This window comes from Heterodontus francisci, chromosome 32, assembly GCF_036365525.1.
Source record: "Heterodontus francisci isolate sHetFra1 chromosome 32, sHetFra1.hap1, whole genome shotgun sequence".
NCBI classification, from domain to species: Eukaryota; Metazoa; Chordata; class Chondrichthyes; order Heterodontiformes; family Heterodontidae; genus Heterodontus; species Heterodontus francisci.
The window spans coordinates 31,650,074-31,677,134 of NC_090402.1; the positions used below are offsets into that span (position 1 = coordinate 31,650,074).

The 27,061-nt window shown below is 40.0% G+C and overlaps 1 protein-coding gene across 1 annotated transcript in view; it reads left to right on the forward strand.

Annotated features, from left to right (window-relative positions):
* The window catches only part of whrna (whirlin a), a 205,482-nt gene that overhangs the window by 93,971 nt on the left and 84,450 nt on the right, over positions 1-27,061 (forward strand). The window contains exons 5-6 of the mRNA XM_068011888.1: positions 12,094-12,302; positions 24,815-24,851. Coding sequence (XP_067867989.1) covers positions 12,094-12,302; positions 24,815-24,851 — 246 coding nt within the window. The remainder of the gene's footprint in view (positions 1-12,093; positions 12,303-24,814; positions 24,852-27,061) is intronic.

Sequence of the window (27,061 nt, forward strand, 5' to 3'; positions counted from 1 at the left end):
TCCATTTTCTTGTCTTGATCATTCAGTGCAGCAAGATAACCTTCAGAAGTTCTGCACATCTTCACTGCCCCTTTTTTTTGTTAGCACTTGAATCATAGAAATTTACAACCCAGTATGTGTGCTGGCTTAAAAAGAGCAATCCAGCCTGATCCCACATTTTAGCACTTGGTCCTTGGCCTAGTAGATTATGGTACTTCATGTTGAAATACAATGACAATTTCTGCCTCGACCATTGTTTCAGGCAGTGAGTTCCAGACTCCCACCACCCTCTGGGTGAACAAAGCTCTCCTCGATTCCCCTTTAATCCTTCTACCAATTACTTTAAATCTATGCTTCCTGGTCATTAACCTCTCTGCTAAGGGAAAAAGATTTTTTCTGTCCCCTCCATCCAGTCCCCTCATAATTTTATTCACCTCAAATCAGTTTCCCCTGAGCCTGCTCTGTTCTAAACAAAACAACCCCAGCCTATACAATCTTTCCTCATAGTTAAATTTCTCCATTCCTGGCAACATCCTCACAAATTTCCTCTGTACCTTCTCTAGTGCGATCACATCCTTCCTGTATTGCGCTGACCAGAACAGTATGCAGTAATGCATAATAATTTATGCAGCAGCCTAACTAGTGGTTTTTGCAGTTCTAGCATAACCTCCCTGCTCTTATAACCTATGTTATGTCTAATACATGCAAGTATCCCAAGGTGTTTTCCCTTGTCGTATTTGAACTTCCCAAATGCATTACCTCACACTTCTCTGGATTAAATTCCATTTATCACTTTTTTCTGCCTACCTAACCAGTCCATAGGAATCTTCCTGTAGTTTACAGCTTTCTACTTCATTATCAACCACTCAGCCAATTTTTGTATCATCTGCAAACTTCTTAATCATGCCCCCTATATTTAAGTCTAAATCATTGATATACACCACAAAAAGCAAGGGACCTAGTACTGAGCCCTGCGGAACCCCACTGGAAACAGCCTTCCAATCACAAAAAACACCCATCAACCATTACCTTTGCTTCCTGCCTCTGAGCCACTTTTGGATCCAACCTGGCACTTTGCCTAGGATCCCATGGGCGTTTACTTTTCTGACCAGTCTGCCATGTGGGACACTGCCAAAAATCTTACTAAAATGTATGTAGAATCTAACAAATGCACTACCCTCATCATCCCTCCTTGTTACCTCCTCAAAAAATTTAATCATGTAAGTCATACAAACCTGCCCTTAAAAACCATGCTGACTGTCCTTGATTAATTCATGACTTTCTAAATGATGATTAAACTGTCCCTCAGAATTTTTTTCCAATAATTTTCCCACCACCGAGGTTAGACTGACTGACCTGTAATTACTCGGTCTATCCCTTTCTCCCTTTTCTATCAATGATATGTTAGCAGTCCTTCAATCCTCTGGCACCATGCCTGTAGCCAGAAAGGATTGGAAAATAATGGTCTTCTATTTCCCCGCTTGCTTCTCTTAACAGCCTGGGATGCATTTCATACAGGCCTGGAGATTTATCTACTTTCAAAGATGCTAAACCTCTTAATATTTCCTCACACTATGCATACCCCATCCAAAATTTCACACTTTTCCTCCTTAACTACAATGTCTCCATTGTTTCCCCTCTTTTGGGAAGACAGACACAAATCATTCCTTAAAAACCATGCCCACATCTGCCTCCACTTACAGCTTACCTTTTTCATCTCTAATCGGCCCTATACTTTCCTTTGTTATTCTCTTGCTGTTTATTTATTGATAAAACATCTTTGGGTTTTACTTGATTTTACTTGCCAATATATTTTCATAGCCTCTCTTTCCTTTCCTAATTTTCTTTTTTAGTTTCACCGCTACACTTTCTGTAATCCTTTGGGCTTTCTGGTGTATTGAGCTCTCAGTATCCAACAGAAGCTTCCCTTTTTTCCCTAGATTTAGGGGTCCCACCCTTTTTCTTTGTGGGAACATATTTGTTCTGAATGCTCACTATCTCCTTCTTGAATGTCTCTCACTGCTGTGTCACTGATTTATCTTTAAGTAGCAGTTTCCAGTCCATTTTTGCTAAATCACATCTCAGCTTGGTAAAATTGGCCATTCCCCAGTTGAGAACTTGTAGTCCTGGTCTATCTTTGTATTTTTCTATAGCTATGCTAAATCTAACTAAATTATGATTGCTACCCACTAAATGCTCTCCCACTGATGACCCTTCCCTCAGCAACAAAGGGCAAGTCTAATATTTCCCTGGCTCCTTGTCTGTTTTGACTCAGTAATTGATACAGCTGCAGATATTAGTGTATTGCTGGAAGCAGATACAAATTCCATTGCACATCCATTTTAAGACTGTTACAGCATTACGCAAAAGAATTATAACATATGCTGCTTTCTGATGCTTGCCAATGAGTCTAGCTGGGGGTAAGCATTAAACTGAAGAGCAAACGGGAGGTGACCCAGCTAGAACCAGTTTGGGTTAATTCAGTAGTTTTGGACACTTTGGGTTCATCAAGATGTATGTATATCTCCTTTTCAAAAAGGCAATACTAATTCCTGAAGGACAGTACATCCCTCTGCAGGTGCAAGCTGCTATTTTATCAGTTGTGTCATATAGCTATCCTGTGTGGCCAGAATTACATTCATAAAAGTAGGTGCCGTGTCAAAGGAAATTATTGTACATAAATTTTCCATCATCAAGGCTGAGAACTCATGGATTAGTTCCTGCATCTGGAACCACAACAGTAGAAAAATATTAAAGTTCGATTATGTACTGGTTCTGTTAACTTGGTGATGCAGTTGTGGGGGGAGGAAAGAGAAAGAGTTTGCATTTTAAATGCTCATGACTTCCTAAAGTGCTTCCTATCCATGAATTACCTTTTGAAGTGTAGTCATTATGTAGGTAAACATGGCAACCAAATTTGTTAGGAGAACTCACTGCTCTTCAAATCCTTTACATCCACTTAAACATGCAGACTCGGCCCTGTTTTAACATCTCAGGTGAAAATAAGCATCTCCAACAATGCAGCACTCCATCAGTTTTGCACTGAAGTGTTAACCTACACTCGGGTGCTTAGATCCTGAAGTGAGGCTTGAATCTACAACCTTCTGACTTGGAGAGTGCAAGTACTGAGTCACCAGGAACAATAAAACGGATAAGTGATCTCTGGCAGTCTTGTGGGGGTATGTGATATCTAATAGTCCAGTGCTGGAGTACATATAATGTTCTTGGCAATCTGATGGGCCAAGAAATGTATTTTTGTTCATTGAAGAGCCTCCTGTCTTCATGAAAAGCTCAGCAATTCTTCTTAACATGAGGGAATTGAGTCAATTGTGTTAAAATGCACCACACGATCAACTGTGCCTACTGTCTTTTGGGCAAATATGGCATATGATAATTGCCCAAATCTGTCTTGCCAGTGAGGAGCCTGATCCATCAACAGCACGTATCAGGGAATTGTTGGTAGATCACACACAACTTTCCAACATGTGCCTGTTATTGTTATACCGGGTTGCTGGATATATTAGAGCAATGCAGATATCAAACTTGTTTATTTACAGCACTTTAAACTATCTCAGCTCTTACAAGATCTCAGTACAATGTCGTCTTCAGAACAGTCTGTGTTTTGTACAACCTTCTAGCTCTGTCTTTTAGTTTGTTCCAACTCTTCAGCTCCACCTGTAGGCTTAATCAATCAAACATAGTGAATACTGATCAATGTACAGACTAATACAATCAAACCCAGATCAATCAAACACAACAGTGCTGCCTCCAAACCAGTTTCTCCACTGTCAGCGTGAACATGGATAATGATACAAAAGCAAAATCGGAAATAAAAATAGAAAATGCTGAAAATGCTCAGCCGGTCTGCCAGCATCTGTGGAGAGAGTAACAAAGTTATTGACCTGAAATACCAGCTCTCTACAGATGCTGCCAGACATGCTGAGTATTTCCAGCATTGATAATGACCCTCGTGATTCCTTTGGCTCTTCGATCACTTGAGAAAAAGCAAGGTTCACCAAAGGCTTTTGATGAAGACAGTCTCAGTTTAAAGAGGTTCACGAACCAGCCTGTCTTATTTGCATTTGGCTGTGAACAAAAACTCCCAATAAAACAGATGCTCATCGCTGCTTTATTTACAGTGCCTATCCGTCACACCTTTGGGATTTGTTCTCCTGCTAGAATCCATTTATGCTATTTATTGGCATTGTAAACCAGTGTAATGGTATGTTTTTCTTCATTTTATGTATCTGCCACAATACAAAATAAAATCACGCTGCTATTAACCATTTGATTGATGGTTTGAATCTAATTTTTCAGTCGTCTCCATTTTAGGCTTGATTAAAATGATAGTGAACGCAGTATCAGGTTGAACAGACATTTCATACTGTCTTAATACTGCCCACAGTCTGGGACTGAGCAGATACTCTTTTATATTATTTATAGCCCAGTATTGGTGGTTTGCTGATGACTTCTGTAGGGAGTGCTCGAAATACAACTTTCACAGCAATAAATTCTAGCAAGGGCAGACCAGGATTGTGGTTTCCAGCAGGACACAAGCTACTGTTGAGGCAGTTTATTTTTCTAATCAAAGCTATTCGAACAAGCAGGTTTCAGTTTTCTGCTGCGCAATTCGATGGAGAGTGTGGGGTGGATCAGAATGTAGCAAAGAAATCATAATGATCAAAAAAACACATTGGAAACTTGCCTGAGGGAAAGCTTTCGGTTGTTGCTAAGTTACAGTGATGTTGGAGGTAAATGCTTTTCTGGATAAAGGGCCTCTGCTTTCCTGAAGGAAAATTTTAACTGCATTGATAATAGGGAATCAATACTCTTCCATCTGTAATGCTACTAGAATACTATAGGGGAAACCATGTAGCACACAGCATGGTTGACAAAGCCAAACTATGCAGCAACTCACACTAAGCTCAACGACAAAGCAACATATCTGTGCTGAAACGTGCTCAGGGTTCAGTACTCTGCAGGTTAACTTTTAACGTTAGCAGAGAGTTGGTGGGAATTCTGCCTCATTCCCAACATTATAAATGATTCGATATTAAGTTTACACAGTGGGTTGCCTTGGCTTATTTTTGGCATTGCTTCAATTCTGTTGCCTAGTGTGAAGAACCAGCCAGTAAAGATCACCCCCTGGAGGATGTGCTGAGGGGTTAGACTGGCTCATAACTTAAGCTACAGGTCTTGTGTTGGAATATATTGTAAACTGCTTTGTATCAATACAGAAATAGTAGTCTAATGGCAGCTAAGGCCCAATTTTGTCTCACCACCTTGCGTAATTTATTTGTAAGTTTCATTCAAAGAACTTCCTGTTGGATGTTTCTGTGTTGCGTACTCTTTTTTTCAGTTGAATTGTTTTCTGTCTTAAGTTGATTTAAATTTAATCTGCAAACTGTAAGATCCGACATGCAGTGGATAATCTTAGCTGTTTCCAAAGAGCCTTCTGCTTGCTCCCCCTGCAAGCGAACAATCCTATGATGCATACATAGTAGTGTCCTAGTTGTTACCACGGTAACTGCACTTGCAGCAATGCTGCAGACCTGAAAAGAACAGATTGGGCAGATCATTGAGCTTAGTTGTGCAAACCTTGTATCAGAGCACTTGCCATAGTTGTTACTGTGACCAAACGAATGCATGACTCCTTTCTCTCAAAACAAGAACACAGATTTGCTAAAAGCATTTTCATGAATGCCCCTTTAAGGAGAGAAAAATTAAGACATTTAAATTTTAGTTTATTATTAACCTACTATCCATATCCAAATATACTGCATAGATTCAAGGTTTGCATTCATATTGTCTGTAAATAAGGGTTGTGGCTGATTTCAGATGAAAGATGCTCAGAATGTCACAGATATTGTTCGTGAGGTTTCTCTAGCTCAGGTATAAGGCTGTTGTTTTCCTCATGGTTAGATGTAAAAGTGATATCTCTTTACGATGAAGCCATAGACCAGCCCTGTCTGGAAACTTTCAGGAGGACTAAGCTGGATTTTATGGTGCCAACCGCCTTTAGCACGTATATATTTATTTGCTTGTCTATAATGAGCAATAAATTGTGGTCATGATAAATGCCAGCAATGCAGGATCAATCACACAGCTGGAGTTCTGAACAAGAAGCTGCTGAACTGATAAGGTTACAAACCAAGGCTTGATTTTTGTGTTGTTTCCTGTTACAGTTTTATTTTGGGTTTTTTTTATGTCTTTAGGCCCTTCCATGCACCAGATATCATCTCCCTGCTAATAACCTGTGCCCAGGGCAATGTCCGTGCTCCTCCTTCAGCGGCTGGCAAAAGCTGCTTTGTACCTCCCCTCCCAATGGTGAAGTGCCCTGATTCCATCCTCTGACAGCTGGCCAAGATTAAAATCGCCGTGGTAAATTACATTGCAGTACATTGACAATCAGTGACTGTGACATCACTAGCTGAAGCTTTTATCTTTTTAAAAATATACATTTATGCATAATGCTAAATCATAGAATCATAGAATGATACACCACAGAAGCAGGTCATTTGGCCTATCTACCAGTTCTTTGAAACAAAGATTCAATTAGCCCCACTCCCTGCCTTTTCCCCAGAGCCCTGCATATTTGTCTCTTTCAGGCGTTTATCCAATTCCTTTTTGACCGTTATTGAATCTGCTTCCAAAAATATATATATTTTTTACCTACCTTGGTAACGAATTGTTAAAATGTTGCATAGCATTGGCTGCACCATTTTGTTTTTAAACTTAAACCTCAAAAAGGTGCTTCTGAGAGTAGCCTAAATTTTTCAACTGCTGGAGGTTGGCAGTTTACGCTTAAATCTGTGCCTAGAAACTAAGGCCAGAATTTTATGGCCCTCTCAACACGCGGGCCGGTGGCGGGGGTGGGGCGTACAATTGAGTGGGAGGTGGGGGGGCGGTGTGCCATTCCCAATGCCTTCCCGCCCCCCCCTCACTGCTGACGCCCACTGCAATTTTACATGGGGCGTCAGCAGTGAGAAATGGCCTGCCCACCCCAGGCCAATCAATGCCCTTAAATTGCCAATAAACTGTCAGGGGCCTCCTCCCGCCACCACTGGTATTTTGCCCATGGCGGCTGGGCAGCAAAGGCCCCAAGATCGCCGCCAGGTAAAACCTGGCAGCCTTCTTGCAGGCTGAGCAGGTGCCCCTCCTGACCGGGCATCCTGTGCCCAAGGAGGTTCCCTCCTCTCCCCCATGGCCCAACCGCCCCCACTGGAGAACACACCCCCACCCCCCCTACTTCCCCCCCACCCCCCCTACTTCCCCCCCACCCCCCTACTACCCCCCACCCCCCTACTACCCCCACTCCCCTACGTTCCCCACTCCCCTAGTTCCCCACTCCCCTAGTTCCCCACCCCCCTAGTTCCCCACCCCCCTACTTCCCCACCCCCCTACTTCCCCACCCCCCTTGCCTGGCTGGAGCCCGGCCAATTGTCCCCAGCGAGGCCCCATAAACTTACTTTAGTGCCAGGGCCATTCTTCCTCTTGCTTCCGTTGGCTGATTGTAGTTCCAGCTGTGACCACAGCTCCCGGTGGTGCTGCTGGGACTAAGAGCTGCCAGCCCGCTGATTGGCCGGCAGCTCCATTAGGCGGACTTCCTGCCTCAAGGTGGTGGAAGTCCCGCCCAAGACCAATTAAGGGCCTGGGGAGCGGAAAATCCCAGCATGGCTCCCCAGGTCTGGTGGAGGCGGGCGCGCCCCCGACCTTTTGGCCGCTGGGTGAGGCCTCCCGCCCAACATAAAATTCCAGCCTAAAATTCATGAACATGTTTGCTTTCCTAATGTAAAGGAATTTATTTTGAAATGAGTGTCAAAAACCTGTGTGGAGATGTATAAGTGTAGCTGGTTTCTTATGTTCTGCAGTTTCCATTTCTAGTATCTACCTTGCTTTCCACATCACAGTAGTTAGCCAGGAAGTGATTGTCACAGACTCAGTAACTGGATTCTGAAAATCACTTTAACTGGAAGGTTTCAGAAATTTATTGTTTTGGCTCTGGAAAAATAAGTTGTGATTAATAACTGAATTGCTGATTATTCTGCCTTGATTCTTTTGCTTCCATATAGTGAGAATTCTTTCAAGTAAATGCAACAAGTAACTTCAGCCAGATTCATGTAGTCTGACATTATGTTTCAGAAGTTGTGTGGTAGTCAGCCTATGTTGAATTCCAGTGTAAAATCCAGCAGTGAAACAGTAAATTTTTTATCCTGCTAATTCATATACTCCACACATGTGATGGTTGGTTTGAGACCATAGGAGGTTGCTGGAAATTGCCTTTTTCATTAGAATGAATAAAGAGTGTTGGGAAAGACTTTTAACACCTTATTTTATTTAGCTTAAAACTGCATGAATCCCCTCCTTTCCCCCCTCCCCTCCTCCACCCCCCTTGCTGTCCAACCACCACCCACCTGGACACGAATGCGCACACAAAGACTGATATTCAACTTTGTTTGGAGGTTAAATTCTTGCATCCTGTAAACGTCATCAGTTACAGCCAGTCCACCTAGTATGAAAGGCATGTTTGACAGATATGGTTCCCTGTATTCCTTCCTCATTCCCAGTTTGCTGCAGTACTCCTTCCTTCGCTCACTAGCTATTTTGGATGTGCCTATTGTAATTCAGCTTGAGATGAAGACATAAATGTAAATGAGAGTCAAGTATCCAGCACTATGGTATTATGGTTGGCACAATAAAACAGGAAATATTGCTGAAGATAGAGAAGGGCTGTACATTACTTATTTATTTTGTAAGACACATTAGAGAAGCGATGTACAACATAATGAGATTGTATTGACGTTTGTGTACTTAAAGTATGATGGCTGCCGCTAATGGAATTACAGACATCACTTGAGTGGTGTTTGAATGCCATCTGATTGTCAAGACTGTGTTGGTAACTAAAATTAACCATAAGTTATCTGTTAATGTGAGCATTTCTGTAAGGCAGTGATATTTTTTGTGCTGGCAATGGTCCATTTTTAAGTTATGGTGGTTCTTCAATGTTATTGGAAGCTAAAGGCATCACTGGGTATATCAATAATTTAATGATGAGCAGCAAAGCTATCAGTGATTTCTTGAAAAGTAAAAATGCTTGGTGATTTAATGCCCAGCAAAATAGGATAATTTCATGCGAAAGAATAAAGGCTGCCAATGACACACAACCATGACTGGGTGAGGTATATAAAGTTATTAATCTCATTATATACGACCAATTTTGCGATGCATATCAGAAGGCATGACTGACTCTTAATACACGACAAAGGATGTGACCAATGGAGGACTTGGAAGTATATTGGATTATCTCTCAGAATCTATTTATTGTCATATTATTTTTAACAATACGTTACAGGAAATATACCATCGTGATGGGGGTTGGAAAGGAATTCTACAGATATTTTCCTCTAACTGGGTTTGTTTTTAAATGGGCTTTTTGTTTTTCTTCCTAGGAGATTACTTGGGTGCTGGTGGATAGTGGATGTCTAATCTTTATATTTTAGACATCACATCTGTGTCCTGCTTGATGGATCAGATCTTATTTCCTGCCTACCATTTTGACTGTATTATAATTTAAGTTTGCTGTAATAAATTCAGAACTGCTGTACATACCTTCACTAATACAACATCTTCTCACAGAATCATCAAATCATAAAATGGTTACAGCACAGAAGACCATTCAGCCCATCATGTCTATGCTGGCTCTCTGCGAGAGCAACTCGGCTAGTCCCATGCCCCTGTCCTTTCCCTGTAGCCCTGCAAATCTTTTCTCTTCAGATAATTATCCAATTCCCTTTTGAAAGCTACAATTAAATCTGCCTCCACCACACTCTCGGGCACTGCATTCCAGATTCTAAACACTTGCTGCATTAAAAAAAAAATTCCCCATGTTGCCATTGTTTCTTTTGTCACTCACCTCAAATCAGTGTCCTCTGGTTCTCAACCCTTCCACCAATGGGGACAGTTTTCCCTATTGACCAGACACCTCATGATTTTGAACACCCCTATTAAATCTCCTCTGAATCTCTTCTCTAAGGAGAATAGCCTCCGCTTCTTCAATCTAACTGTGGAACTGAAGTCCCTCATCCCTGGAACTGTTCTCGTAATCTTTTCTGGACCCTATCTAAAATGTTGACATCCTTCCTAATGTGTGGTGCCCAGAATTCACCACAATACTCCAGCTGAAGCTGAATCCATGTTTTATAGTTTCAATGTAACCTTTGAACATGTGACTACATTTTCCCAGTGTCCAATTATATTTTCCCTTTTCTGTTCTTGGACCTTTTTTATGAATACCACTTTTCGGCCAACTGCCATTTTCTTTACTTGAGAGAGGTGCAAACCTGGAATGCTTATGGCCCTGCATTCTACCTCTGCATACATATATTCTGTGAGGTAAGATTAAATAGTGGGAGTTTATGCCCCCTTCTAAGGCAGGAACAGACTTGGCCGCAAAGCTTTGTTGTGAATCAACTTTATTTAGATAAAGGAAAGGACAAGTTTATTAAGTTTTCAGATAAACTATAGTCAAAAACTCAAGCAGTGATTAACAGTCCAACACAGATTATACTACCTGTATTAGGAACTGGACAGTAGAGTGCACGACTAATTTCTCTTGCAGCTTTTTGTTTGGTGGCGATCCAGCCTCTGCCAGGCCTAGCGATCCAGACCAGATTTTACGATCCCCAGGCCCTTAATTTGTCTTGAGCAGGACTTCCACCTGATTGAGGCAGGAAATCCTGCCTAATGGAGCTGCTGGCCAATCAGCTGGCCGGCAGCTCATAGTCCCAGCAGCACCACCGGGAGTGGTGACCACTGCTGGTACTGCAACCCAGCTCAAGAACGAAGATGGCGGGGAGCACCAGAAAAGAGGTAAGATTTTGGGGCCTCGCCAGGGGCAATTGATTGGGCCCCGGTGAGGCAAGGGGGGGTCTATTAGCGGGGAAGGGGGTGTGTTGGAAGTTGCGGCCAGCTGGGGCTTCAGGGGCGGTCCTCCGTCATGGACCGGGTGCCTGATCAGGAGGCCCCCCCCACCCCCACACCACTGGCCAGGCTATCAGAAGGCCACCTACCTTTTATCAAGTGGATTTTCTGAGGCCTCAGCCGTCCGCCTGTCAACTGTAAAATCCCCATGGCAATGGGTGGAGGCCCTTGTGGCCGTTAATTGGCCACTTAAGGGCCTTGATTGGCCTGGGCGGGCGGACTGTTTCTCGCTGCCCTGCATAAATTGGCAGTGGGAGCGGGTCTGGAAGGACCCCCCAAGCCTCCCACTCCATTTGACGACTTTCCCACCATCAGCCCGCTCTTTTGGGAGGAATAAAATTCTGGCCTTTATTTTCCTCTGTTCACAATGGGGTGGTCCTATGCCAGAGAACTCTTGCCAAGTGCATGGAAGCACTGATTTCCCAAGACGATGAGTGTGAGGTGATCGACAGGCTAACAAATTGCTTACAGTCTTTGGGAAACAACTTAAATGCTTAGCACATTAGCATTTTAGCCACCTTACATCAGATATTTATTTTCTCCAGACTTGTGCAAGTGCACTTTACTTGAAAATACAACCTTTCAATCTAACTCAATCCCAAAATCCTTTCCACAGGGAAACAAAAAGTGATCAAAAATCCCAAAACTGACATTTATTCAGGTATTTTGAACAAATTAATTTTCTTTGATGCCATTTTTCATCATTTCCCTCCATTTACACAGTTCCCAAACACATGATGGGCTTGACTGTGAGCTGTCTGTAGGAAGTTGAATAAGACTGGGCTCTGGCTATTTGACCTGGCAGTTTTAACGTTCTTCCTATCGGACAAGGCCTGATACCCATAAGATGCCTTCCTCAGCTAATGGTGCTGGGATAGAGAACTCATCATGGATTGGAGCTGAAGGCACAAATTTGGCACACAGTGGTGCAGCTTGTAGAAAGAACAACATGCTGTACAACTGCACCATTTCAGCATCCTCATTCATTATTCTGAAACAAATTGCAACAAAAAAAGCTATCAGTGAGGAATTGAAAATGTAATCACATTAGGCTTATAATGCTGTTTTGTAGTTAATTCCAAGATTTGATATTTCTAATAGTTCACAGTAACTGTGAGATTTGTCTTTTATTAGGTTGGAGACCAGATTATAGAGGTGAATGGCAGAAGTTTTCTCAATATTCCCCACGATGAAGCTGTGAAAATCTTAAAGTCTTCACGCCACCTCATGATGACAATAAAGGATGTTGGGAGATTACCTCATGCTCGGACAGTAGTGGACGAGACTAAATGGATTACAGGCCCAGAGCTCAGTGAGACTGTGGCCTTCAGTGGTTCTGCAGGGTAAGTCCTGGCTTCATTTCTTCAGCTCTGGAACAATACTTCTAATATCATCACATGATTAATATTTGTTGAGAAATGAGTCATTGGGCGTCTAACTAGAATATAAATCAATTCAGTAGAGCGGCTTGCTAAATTTTTTCTTCGCTGTTTGTTTGAAAAGTATGATTTATAACAGGATGACGAGTATGACAGGATCGGATAAAGTCAACATGGATTTACAAAAGGGAAATCATGCTTGACAAATCTACTGGAATTTTTTGAGGATGTAACTAGTAGAGTAGATAAGGGAGAACCAGTGCATGTGGTGTATTTGGACTTTCAGAAGGCTTTCGATAAGGTTCCACATTAGAGATTAGCGTGCAAAGTTAAAGCACATGGGATTGGGGGTAAGGTACTGACATGGATAGAGAACTGGTTGGCAGACAGGAAACCAAGAGTAGGAATAAATGGGTCTTTTTCCAAGTGGCAGGCAGTGACTAGTGGGGTTCTGCAGGGATCAGTGCTAAGACCCCGGCTAGTCACAATATATATTAATGATATATAATTAAATGTAATATATCCAAGTTTGCAGACGACACAAAGCTGGGTGGGAGTGTGAGCTGTGAGGAGGATGCAGAGAAGCTCCAGTGTGATTTGGACAGGTTGAGTGAGTATGCAAATACATGGCAGATGCAGTATAAAATGTGGATAAATGTGAGGTTATTCACTTTGGTGGCAAAAATAGAAAGTCAGATTATTATCTGAACGCCGATAGATTGGGAAAGGGGGATGTGCAGCGAGATCTGGGTGTCCATGTGCACCCGTCGCTGAAAGTAAGCATGCAGGTGTAGCAGGCAATTAAGAAGGCAAATGGTATGTTGGCCTTCATAGCGAGAGTATTCGAGTATAGGAGCAAGGATGTCTTGCTGCAATTATACAAGGCCTTGGTGAGACCAGTTCTGGAGTATTGTGTGCAATTTTGGTCTCCTTATCTGAGGAACGATGTTCTTGCGATGGAGGGAGTGCAGCGAAGATTCACCAGACTGATTCCTGGGATGACAGGACTGATGTATGAAGAGAGATTGGGTTGATTAGGCTGTATTCATTAGACTTTAGAAGAACGAGAGGGGATCTCCTAGAAACCTACAAAATTCTAACAGGACTGGACAGACTAGATGCAGGAAGGATGTTCCCGATGGCGGGGGAGTGCAGGACCAGGGGTCACAGTCTAAGGATAAGGGGTAAACCATTTAGGACTGAGATGAGGAGGGATTTCTTCACCCAGAGAATGGTGAACCTGTGGAATTCTCTACCACGGAAAGCAGTTGAGGCCAATTCATTAAATATATTCAAGAAAGAGTTAGATATAGTTCTTTGGGCTAAAGGGATCAAGGGATACAGGGAGAAAGCGCGAACAGGGTACTGAGTTTGGATGATCAGCCATGATCGTATTGAATGGTGGTGCCGGCTCAAAGGGCCGTATGGCCTACTCCTGCTCCTATTTTCTGTGTTTCTATGTTTCGTGTTTCTATAAGATACCATGTTTATATTCCTTGGCCATTTTTTATGGTTGCAGCCATTTTCACGACTTCGTTTTTATTATCCATTATCCTTCCTGTATGCAGCTTCCTCGGCGAGACCAGACTTTTTTTAATGAATACTGTCTGATTTTAAAGCCTGATCCCTGCCTACTTTTATTTCCCCTCCCATATTTTGATATTGCTTCTGCTTGTTGCTGGAATTGCCTGGTCTGAAATTGGTGTGTGTTAGTATGCAGCCCGTAGAAGGAATGTGAAGACGTGTTTGACAGCTCAAAATAATTTGCAGAGTGAGAGAAAGAAGCAGAGTGTGTATGGAAGTGAGGGCAGTAAATGTGAGGGAAGGAGAAGGAAAAAAGTGTGCAAGTGCAAGGAACCAGAAGGAGGTGCAGGAAGTGTGCTGCCATGGTTAGTAATTTCAACATGATTGGAATTGGGAGAACTACAAAGGCATTATACAGGAATAGTGTTTACTGGAATTGTTTAGGGGAGTCTAAAGCACTGGAAGACGAAACTTGATGGAGCATGGAAAGTGAACAAAATGATTCCACAGTGACTTGATGCTTCAAATAGTAATTGTGGTTCGATCTTGGTCCTTAAGTAGAGAGTATTACTGTTACATTAATGTGAGGGATATTAATGTGAGGAAATGAAACACTTTTTCATTTCGGGTCCCCAATATCAGTAACAAGCCCTTCCATGTGAAGTGCAACACAACAAATGCAGAATAAAATGCCTTCTATTTAGCTTCAACAACATGTCATAGCTTCAATCGCTGAAGTACATCCACATTCTGAATTAAATTATGAATTTATAAGTAAATGTATTGAGTGAATTTTTACAATGCCATATCACAACAAATGCCTCAATGCTTCATGTGCTCTAACTGGAGTTACAGTGGGAAACCAAAAGAACACGTGGAATATCAGGACCATGGTCACCTTGTTAAGAAAAGGCACTGCGGCAGCAGAAATGATTCAGAAAAGCAGCAAAAATGATTTTGTGCTTTCAATCATTTGCTTATGAAAAGAGAATTAGGAAGCTTGGAAATAAGAATTAAGGATGAACAGGATCTAAGGTTATGATTAAGTAACAATGCTAAAAAAGGAGAGTCTGCCAGGAAGGGGAGTCAAGAGATGCTGTCAAGCTGAGGAAGCCAAGTGTTAGGTTTAAGGAAATATCTCTTGTTTATAATTGTCTAGTTGATGTCAGGCGCTTCAGTATTCAAAAGGGAATTGAATCAATTCTTTATCCATTAGAGAGTGAAGGAGTCATGTCTTTGGGACCTTAATGACTGAGCTACATAATTAGGCAAAGGACCTTTTTGCATAATCATTTTCTATTTTATCTTATCAATAACAATATACATCTGCCTTCATTTACTTCACACATCACCTATCTTTGTGAACTATTTCTTCATTAAAGTCTCAAACATTAGGTGCAGTGCTAATAAAACAAAGGGTTCCTTGAATTCTGCAGTATCTGTGTCACATGATTTGACTATTGCCGTTGTATTTATTCTGCATGTGGGAGCCATTTAATGCCTTGTAAACTTGGGGATTTCTAAGTTTATTGTTTAATTAAGTAGCTGTTGTGCACAGAATAACTGCCATAGCTGTTATTAGGAATGTGTTAGCCTTTGATTGTCCAGAACACTTGAGATTCCTATATTTATTGCTGTTGTACTGCATGTTTGATGTCTTTGTATTATGGGAGCTATGCAGTCAAAACCACTACATTTTAGTTATTTTCTTTCCAGAGTTTGTAGGAACAGACTATGTTTTAATTTTTTGTCTTAGAATAGTTCTTTATGAATGTCAATTTTAATTGGTTTCTGGTGATTGAGTAAGACAATGATCCTAGCTGTGCAGGGCTAAAACTTGGAATACAAACCAACTAAATGCAGGCGAAGAAAATCTCTAATAATGGACAAATTTCACTTATTCAATCGCCATGAATAAAAGGCCTTGCTGATTATTATCCTTTATAACCTGACCATATCGTTGTTACATATTATGAGCTATGGGGCATTTACTGCATGTTAGGAAGTATTAATGTATGTTCTGATCAATGTTAGTTAGTTATTTACTGTAGTTATAGGTTGTTAAAGTTAATTATAACTGAGTTCTTGACAGTAATTATGCATGATATAGGGCTTAAGCAGCAGCAGTACCAGCTGTGAGAACTGCTAAGGGTGATTAAGCCTGAAAATTCAGGATCAATTAAATCATTTTGTTTTTTATTTAAAAAATCTTTGAGTCTGGATCTCTTTTTCTTTGTCAATACCCTGAATAGACTCTCCAGTGGGTCTCTGCCGAGTAGTTATCTTTGAAATAATGAATGTAATTGAACAAGAAGCTGTTCAAAATGAAGAAGTGGGAATTGGATACAGTGAGTAATGTGAGACATCACATGTGGTAAGTGTAGCATGTCTTGGGAGGAACATGTGACTTTGGACCTATGGTTCCCACCACTAGGGTTTTCCTTGTGTCATGTCTGGTTCACAATCTTCCAACTCAGAGGTGAGAACTGGTCAGTTATAGACTCATTTATAAAGATTAATTGCTGATTAATCAACAACTACATTATCAGCCATGATCTAATGAATGTATGAACTGGGTGATCATAACACCTTCCCCCTTGGAAAAAATAAAAATTCATCACCATTGTGATGTTATTTCATTTGCACCAACAAGAATAAAATAACATAACATGCTACACATTTAAACAACTACCTTATCACATGTAATACACATAACAGTCTTTCTCATTATCCACATGATAGTCCATCTTTACAATATTCCTTTGCTGAATTCGTAGCCAGGAACCATGTCCTTGACCAAAAGATGATAGCATTTTAATAGATGGAAAGGACACTTCCAAAACAGTGGCATGCCAATGAACTTTGTAAATCTCTTTGAGGACAGTTGTAAGTGATTTAAAAAAAAACAGTTACACTCTAGGTAAAGCATCAGCAATTGTGTTGCTGTTCCCTACAATATGAATTTATTTTTAAGTTAAAAGGCTGCAGCATCAAACTCCAGCAAAACAACCGAAGATTCTTTGTGCGAAACTTTTCCAGAAACGTGAGTGGATTATGATCAGTGTAAATTAATATTTCTCCTTGATTACTCAAAATATATACTTCAAACTGTTGAAGAGCCAAGGCAAGACTTAATATTACTTTTTGTGTTGTTTTCTGAAAGTTATCTTCTGTGTATGAAAATCCAGTTTGTTACCATGCCCCTGGGTAAACAATGATTCTGATAGTTCCTCTGGCTTTTGCATGCCAGTAGATGTGAATTACAATCCATTCGTTTTTTCTGAAAGTGGAGATTTCTCAATTTCAAAATTTCAATCGAGAAGCTTCTGGAAGCAGCTCATACACATTAAGTACCACATTTTTAACTGTCATATAATCTGAAGACTGTTCCTCCGAAAGGCTTGAATAAATATTCAAGGCTTTTCCCATTTAAGACACTTTACAAAATAATGCTCCATGTTTCTCGTGGACAAGCTAACCTTGTAGCAATTTTCTCAAATGAGACAAAATACCTTTCCACCCCTTCCTCGGTGAATTTAGGCACAAGGCAAATATTCTTTGTCACATCAAAACCCGAAGTTGAACACGAATCATCATCCAAACCATCAGATATTCCCTGTACACGTAAATGAAGCCTTTCTATTTCCAATTCAAATTGTCTTGCTTCCCTTTCTCTTTGAACCTCTAATTCAAGTTTCCACGTTGTTCTTTTTCCTCCCCTTCAAGCTCAAGTTTTTTCATTTCCATTTCTTTTGCTCTTTTGAGTTCAAACTTTTGCTTTTCTTTTTCCAATTCAAGTTGCTTCATTTGCTACTGAATCCTAGCTAACTCGATCCGTGTTTTATCTGGGTCAACCTTTTCCTCTTCTAATTCCAAATGCTCCACTCTTCAAATTCCTAAGTCTCCACTATTACGGATTTTTTAGCCCCTGCTTTTAACTCTATCTTCAACTCTCTGCTAATGACATTAACCTAACTTGTGTTGATTGTTGCAATACACTCAGGGACAAATCTTCCTTTCCCAGAAAAGTCTTAGCAATTGACAAAGCCATTATGCTTCTCAATAAATACTGTAAAAGTCATCCTGAAATCTTGCTCGCTTAAACTTTAGCAAATCCCAGCAAACCCATCTCCGTCTGTGGATTCAAAACCCCGCCAAAAGCCCCCAATTTGTTACAATCCCGTTACGAACCATTAACTGGGAATTCAACTTTCTCTTTTTGGAAGTTATTACTGAAAGAATTACGCCACACGATTTCACGTTTTAAACAAAAACTTTACTGTACGAGAGTCAAGCAAAGCGAAACACTATTAACTTAACATGACAATTTGGAACACTTATATTTTAAGATTTTAGTTTTAACAGCACACTCCCAGTTGATTCTTACTTCCACTCCAAGAATTTCCCCTATACGTTACAGGATCTTGGTGGGTTGTTCACATCTGCTGGAACCAATCCAAAGTGTGCCACAACTCTTAGGAATTCACTTCGATTTCCTTGATTTTTCAGCTATCTTCTGAGTTATCAGATCATATCCTGAATCTGGACTTCCCAGCTTTAGCATAGGCCTTTATCAAAACAGAGCCACCCTTGGTACCCGATGGCCTCTTTGCTCCTGAGTCCAGCTGCTCCCAAAGCCAACAGCTTTCTCTGTGACCAATGGCCTGTCTGAAGCCAACTACTTGTCTGTCAGCAAGCACACAGATCAAAACACCAACAGGTGCCCCCTGCATCATCTAATCGCCAAAGCAAAGTGGTACATGTGGGATGTCCCAGATAGCAATTTAAGCTAATTACCTCCAACTCCCAAAACATCTTTGATTTCTGATATGCACATGAATAATTGATACTGCTAACAATAACAGAGCAATTTCTTCTAAACTTTCTGGTTCCAACTGCCCAAATAAACAAACCCACCTGTGATTTTATGGCTCTCTAACTCTGTCTCTGTAAGCACTCATTGAGAGATTTTTGAACTTTAAATCTTGGGTGGTCTGCAACCTTTTGAAATTTTTACAGCTACACATTTAATTTCCCAAAACTAAAAGTGACCTTTAAAATATTAATATAAGCCATGAACCAGGTGATCACAACACCATTACGAGGCATTCCAGCTTAAAGCTTGAGTTGTTTGCCTTTAGAATGGAAATGGGAGCAGCAAGAGTAAAAGGACATGAATTTTGATCCCCATCATGTTATCACAGTCATGCCTGAGCCTTCCACAGTACCACATATTGTTATTGTTGAAGCTGCTCCTGGATGGAAAAAACTTAATTTCAACCCATTTGATGTGCATCAGTTAGCTAGTTAACTTTCATCTAACATATTGCTATAATGGTTCGCATTTTCAGTCAATCCTCAGTGCAAAACTCTAGTACACGATGTCACAAAATGATTTCCCTGCACTTTCAAACCACAATATTAATGTCACAGCTAACCAGGCAAAAGACATTCTCGAAAAACTATGGCGTTAATTTTGACTTTGGGTGATACTGTAAAATGGTCGATATTGATTTAGATATAACAGGCAGCTGAATTGATTTTGCCTGTTTTACATTGAGTGAATGAATTTACAGTTAACTTTAATGTCGGTGTGACTGATTATAAAACAAATGGATTTTACTACAGTGTACAGCAAGCACAACTTTGACTAACCTTCAGTAAAAACATCATGAAATAGTCTGATCTTTTCATCTGCTGACCATTGTATATTTTGTTCAGGCTCTGGAAAGCTCAAAACATTTCAATAAATCAATTAGATCTTACAGTTTGTAAAATTCAGTGATTCCAGATACTTTTTTCTACTCTTGTTTGAGTTTGTAGAATAATTAAGTAGGACTGTCATAACAAATTGTTCATGCCGTATATGATCAAATTTACCATGCCCATTTCAAAAAACTTCTGTAAGGTTCTTAATATTCTTAAATGCAAGTATAGCATGCAGAAAAGATTACTTCTACAGTCATATTGTTTAACCAAATGGATAATAATTTACTACAATGTCACCCTGCATAGATTGCTAACTCCACTACATCATTCCTATCTCAGTAACTTTGTTAAACAATCATTATCACATCCTTATCTTGTTTGGTCAATTTGCTAACAGTGCATTGTACTACCCCTATCCTGCTCAGTCACTTTATTGACTCACCATTATATCATCCCAATGCTCCCATTCACTGAGCTCAGTCACTTTGATAACTGTTGAATATACCATCTTAACCTTACTCGGTCACTTCACTCACTGCCCATTATACAATCCCTAACATGGTCAGCTGCTTTATTGTCCACTACACTAACCTTACTCTGTTTCGATACTCCATTTCATCCAGATCAGCCCACAGAGTCTACTTTATTTGAAGAATTGACCTCCATTGATAGTGAAAAGGTATAGCATCCCTTTTGATAACATCCGCAAAATCAGTAGAGATAGAGCAGGGAAACAGGGAAGAGTCCTGCATGAAATTGTTTTAACACTGATTTTATTAGCTTAATTTGACACATGATTTTTTTTAGCTTGCTAAATGGGGAGTCAAATGTATCTTGCCGTGACAAAGTGGAATTGAGATCCTTATTCTGCAGTTCATGCTACAGTGACCATTGAATTCATAACTGTATTTATATCACAAATATTTTACGTAGCATCCACCAAAATATCTTCAGAAGACCTAAGTTAGAGCCATAAGCAGAAGGTTTATTAGACTAATACCTGGAATGGGTGGGTTGTCTTGTGAGGAAAGGTTGGACAGGCTAGGCTTGTATCTGCTGGAAGAATAAGAGGTGACTTGATTGAAAGGGTCTTGACAGGGTGTATGTGGCAAGGATATTTCCCCTTGTGAGAGAATCTAGAACTAGGGGTCACTGTTTAAAAATAAGGGGTCGTCCATTTAAGGCAGAGATGAGGAGACATTTTTTTCTCTGAGGGTCGTGAGTCTTTGGAACTCTCTTCCTCAAAAGGCAGTGGAAGCAGAGTCTTTCATATTTTTAAGGCAGAGGTAGGTAGAGTCTTGATAAGCAAGGGGTGAAAGGTCATCGGGGTAGGCGGGAATGTGGAGTTGAGGTTACAATCAGATCAGCCATGATCTTGTTGAATGGCGGAGCAGACTCAAGGGGCCGAGTGGTCTACTCCTGCTCCTAATTCATATGTTCGTATATATTTTAGAAACTGACTGACTGGAGGTAGTGTGCCAGGATTTGTTGTGGCAGGGCATATAATACTTCTTGCTGTTGGTTAGACTTGCCCCTGCCCCTTCAACTCAAAAGAAAAATCTGCCCACAAAGTTGCTGATAGTTCAAGCTGATAACAGTGCAAGGAGGGCACAGGACAGTTTGGACCTGAGTGAACAAGACACCCGCTGAGATTTAAGGATTGTAAAATAAACACTAGAAGGCCTGAGAAGGGAGGTATGACAAATCAGGTTCAGAAAGAGAAATAGAGGAAAAGGATGATCGGATTAGGAGAGCGAGACAAAGGAATCATAAGAAAAACCATTTAAATTAAAATTTGACATTCTTTAAAATTCCCTGAAAAATTCAAAACCTGAAGGAATGAGGCTTTAGACTCGGGATAGTTATTTTTTGGTTCTAGAGAGTTTGGAAGTAATTAACACTTGGCACGTCATTTAAAGTGTACTTATGCTTGTAATGACGAGACAACTTTCTGTGGCAAATGCAGAAAGTTGCTTAAAAAAAAAAAGGAGGCGAAGGGCGAGATGCCATTTTCACCAAGCTAATAACGGAGCAGCACAACATGGACAGCAACATTTGCATATTCACATTTAACTATACATCTGCTCATCATCTGAAGTCGCTCTGCTTTTTATCCATAACTAACAGCATGTGCCAATAGCCTTTGTTACTTTGACAACAAGCTCTGACTCAGTGATTAGCTGATATGCACAAGTGTTATCAACTATCATCAAGCATCAGCAAAGAAATATTCACGGTGTTACAATCAGGTGAGGAGGGGTCAAAGGGCTCCCCTCTTGTCCCTCTCCTCGTTTGACCACAACAGTGTTTATTTCTTTGAAGCAGTGGATGTGCTTACCAATTCAGTGAGGTGTTTTAGCCCATTATGTGCTATGATCATAAAAGAGCCAATTGGACAGGTTTTCTAGAGTTTAAAAAAAGAAAGAGGTTAGTTTATTGTACTTAAAACCAAAACCCGATCTAAGTAAAAATAATAAACGACGCTCCAACTTTCACACTTACACACATGTAGGTTACAGAGTGTTGAAGAATAGCTTGATTGGATTCGAGTCCAGAACAAATAAAAGAATATACAATCTATGGAGTCTGGTAATTTAATTGTCATCCAGCTAAACCCGTGGTCCTGAATTTTCTGGCTGGTAAAGGTGGTCACCTGGTTCAGGGTTTTCTTGGAGACAGTGATGCCGATGGTTTTTCTCCTCCAGGGTCTCTGTGTCTGCAGCCCACAGATAGGGTTTGAAACTTAGCATTGCCTGGAGAGAGAGAGTGCGAGAGGGACCCACTTGGGTCCTGCATTGGTTAAAAACTGATATTTGTCTGATGTGTTCAAAAGTAACTTCCAAGTTTTCACACAGATGGAGAGACTGCCACAGATTGTCCCAGTGTATTCTCTTTTGCACTTTAATGATATCCAAGTCCAAGAATTTCAATGTCTCTCAGGTCTTATTGTTTCAATATTTACCCCTTGAGGTTCACTAGGGTGAATTTTCGAAGATGCCTTTGAATATCTTGCTAATGAATGCGATACCAGGTAGCTCATTCAAACTGGTCAAGCCATTGTTCTGGATGAGGGCTATTCAGACATGCATCGCCACCTTGATACTTTGGAATGTGAGGTATTTCAGTGTGAATTGAGGTGGCCATCTTAGCTGCTTTCTTTTTAAAAGTTGAGTTTAGGTTTCCAGCTTTTTTAAAAGTTTAATTTAGGTTTCCAACCAATGAATTAAAAATCATCATTCAGCATAGTACGTTCATGACAACAGGCAATATGCTCTCTTCCTTCTGTACCACAATATATTTTTCAAATGCTACTTAACTCTGTTGGTTTAGTTAAAGCAGTGAATAATTACTTCCAGGGTTCTGTAATTCCTTTTTTTTTTCTAGTCTTCTCTACTAATAACACTAAATATTCCAATTTTGAACTGGGCCATAATTTGCTATAGCAGGGCATCTAACAGCATTTGCAGTTAGTTAGATTTGCCCTTGTATGTTTCGGTTTATTCGTTATTTGAAGAGTACATTTCTATAGTTTGCTGATCAGGAAAGAGATATAGGAGTTGTTATTGAAAAATCAATGAAACCAGAGTAAAAAAAAGATAAATTAGTTTCTAGATTACAAGAGCAGAGGATGGCAAACAAATAAATCCAGGTTATTGTTGCTGCTGCAGGGGTGTTGGTTGGACCCCACCTAGAATACTGCATGTAGTTCTAGTCATCTCAACACAAGAAGGATATTATTGCACTTCGGCATTTATAGAGCAGGTATCAAAAATGTAACTTATGAGTAATGGTTAAGAAATTGATCTTGTCCTGTTTGAAAAAGGTTTGGGGATGATGCAACTCAAGATTTCTAGAAATTCAAAGATGATTAACAAAACTTATTTTCACTATTCATTATGGTCAAAGCTCAAAAACATGAGGCAACACTAAAAGTTTTGTGTGCTTAATGCAAGATAACAATTCAAGAAAACTGTACACAAGGGTTGTAAACTTATAGAATGTTACCAGGGAAAGTGCCAGGTAATGATTGTCTACACAACAGAGAGCCTAACCATTTCCCCATGATATTCAGTGGCATTACCATTGCAGGATCACCTACCATCAACATCCTAGGGGTTGCCATTCACCAAAGTTCAACTGGATTATCCACATAAATGCTGTGGCTATCAGAGCAGGCCAGAGACTGGGTATTTTGCAGCAACTAACTTATTTTGGTCTATATCTAAGAAACTTCTAATTGTTGTATTTATGTAGAAGTTACATTTGAGTAAACCATGAAGATTTTACACATGAGTGTAATAACCATACAAATACAAAATATATTTGTATTAGATTTATATAACAAGGACATGTGTTAAAGAGCAAAATTCACCTTATAAAGGAGTCATCCTAATTAAAGTTTTCAAATTTAGTTTTTTCTGTGAAGAATTCTTTTTTTGGAAAACTTTTTTTTCCCCCACTTCTCTCCACCTCCACCCACCCCCCCCCCCACCCCCCCCCCCACAACACCCCCGGCAAAGGATGGGGCGGACTAACATGGTGTTTTAGTTCCATGAGTACTGAAGTGCCCTCGTTTTCAGTCTCCTGCCTTATGATGTAACCTTCATGAACAAATCTGATACAAACTGTGCACCAAGACCTCAGAAATTATATAATAGCCACTCAGAGCATCAATGCTTGTTGGATGATTGTGGACATCTGGAAGATACCTATTTGTTGATTATATGTTCTGTCTTTGTTCTACTGTAGAATTATCGGTTGGGATTTTATTACAAGCTGACAGACTCAAAAAAAACCAAATACTGATAAATATTATCCCTCAAAGTGCAAAACTGGCCTACAACTTCTGTATTGCTGCAGAAGGATTACCAGGCTAGCGGGGTTATACTCACCGATGCCTTGAATACAATTGATTTGCTGCTGATTGCCATTCTACAGAAAAATGATTAAACTCTTGTCAAAAATGCAAAAAGGATGCAAACAAAAATTTTCCAGCAGCTTGCTGAGGTAAAGAACACTGGTGTTGGAGATTTATCCTTACACATATGATCAAAGATAATTCCTTGTCAACTGACTATGCACTGTTGATCAAGCTCCTTGACTTGCAGTAGCACATTGTTAAAATCATGGGAAGTTTGTCACATGATGTGACAGAAGATAGTTGTTCGTTGATGCTATTAAGTGGCAGGGTTACTTACTACGCTGAGTAGGCTACAAGATATAACTTTGCACTTGTCTTCCAGGACTGCTGGTGAAGATATTGGGCAAGCTGCTGCTAAGGTAGGACTGAATATCACTTTTCCCATCTATAGTTACTTAATCATTCCCATTATTAATACAATTCTCCAATAATTATAAATATTGGTATAATGTTATAGTTAAACTGTTACATCATTTATAAGATATGTTATTGCTGGGAATATGATTGATATGATTTACATGATTTACATTTCCTCTTGTGAAATTCAGGAATTTGTCACCTGGGAATTATCGCGTGCACCTGACTTGTGAGAATAAATGTCTCATTTCACCACCCTATGTAGCATAAGCTTGATGCACAATGCATTCATAATTATCGGATTTGATACTATCCTTCTTTGCACTATTCAGTTGGTTTTGTGGTCCTGTAACTAAGACACAATCTTCTGAAACAAACAAAATGAAATTTAAACAAAAACAGCAAATGCTGGCAGCATCTGTGGAGAAAGAAACGCAGTTAACATTTCAGGTCGATGACCTCTCGTCAGAACTATAAACTGTATTTTTAATATATTGTAAATAGTAATGGCTTTCCCCATTAATAGTTTGGCTGTCAAATCCAAGAGTTTCACAAAACTGCGAATTAAAAAGCTATTTAATTATTATGGAAACACCTTCATTTTAAAATACACTGGATATTATGGATGTTCTTTCTGCAATTTTTCAAAATAGGAGTCAAAGTTGATTTCAGGTGAATGGCTATTTGGGTTTCGTATCTTAGTTGCAGGAATGCAGTTAAGCATATGAATACCAAAGGTCGATGATCTTTTGTCTAACTACTTTTCACAGAAAAATCTAAGCTTTGTTATCAAATGGTAACTTTATCGTCCAATGAGAGAAATAATCAGGACCCCTGCTTTATAATGACTGAAAAAGTCAAATTCTATTGCCAGTGTTTTGGAGATCACATTCCGCAATCTACCTGTTTTAATTTTGATTGATTTAAGGCGACGTAATAAATCAAATTCCGTTCTTATTTAGTGGGATTGTGGAATCTTTACCAGTGATTTTGGAAATCCTCTTCTACAATTCCACCCATCTTCCCCAATAGAAACTAAATCAGTTGCTTTCAGAATGACTTGCTCCCAGAGTTTGGTGATTTAGTTAAGCTCACCAGTCTAAAGTTACAGTAAAATAGTTCTAATGGGAATACATGTATCACAAATATTTTCCAAGAATAGCAAAGAGCTTTCCCATGACCTTTAAGATCAATTTACAAAGTCTCTGGTAAAGTCTCGTTATTGATTACACTATTGAATTATTTCTAGATTCATGATTCCTTTCCCACCAAATCGCCCCTCCTCCCCCCACTAGCAAATCTGCCATTTGCTATTGTACCTACTCACCCTGTAGACCATGTACCAAGTGCAATTTACACTGGGTTTGAAGTGTATAGTCACTTAGCAGGCCCTGCTTTCAATTAATTTTAATTATTTATCACAGTTCACACTGTCGTTCCTCCTAATGAGTTTGTAATTATCTGTAACAGCATACGCACCTTGGCTAAATGTGGTGTAATAAAGAGAGTTTATGAACTGATTTTGTGTGGCTGGAATTAAAATTAAAATAATATTCACTATTTTCTCTAAGTATAATAAAACAGGGAGCGTTTCTTTTTAACTGAGCGATAAGGATGTGTCTTCATCACCAGTGTACATCGACTCACAGAATCCTGTCCTTTCCTTTCTTCATGTTGCTCATTTCCCCATAAGCATTGTATGGTCAAGAGGTTAAGTGATCCTAGATCAAAGATTTACTCCTGGGACCAAAAGGCTCTATTTTCTGCAGTCACTTTAGGCTCCATGTAGGCAAACAACAGCATAGGTTTGCAGAATAATTGTCACTTGCATGGGTAAATACTGTTGCAAGACCATACACCTGAAGGCTCTACTTTTGCTCCCTCCAGCAGGGTATAATGGAGGTTAAACTGAGCGTATCTGCTTTTCATTTTTTGGAGGCAAAGCTATTAATGAAAATTAAACATTTAGAGATTGATACCACAGTCCAGAGCTGTGCCAGCAAGGGTGATGCTCCTTAAGCATTGTTGGAGAGAAATTCCCCATGAGCGTTGCATCGGTTACCCGTTATTTGCCCGACCGGATATCGCTACAGAATGAAAGCTTGCCAATGTAGCTGTGCTCACACTTGGCTTCATTGTATTCAACGTTAACTCACAAAGCATTTTATTGACACTTCAGTGTTAGTTTAGTGAAGCATCACGGAGGGAGAAT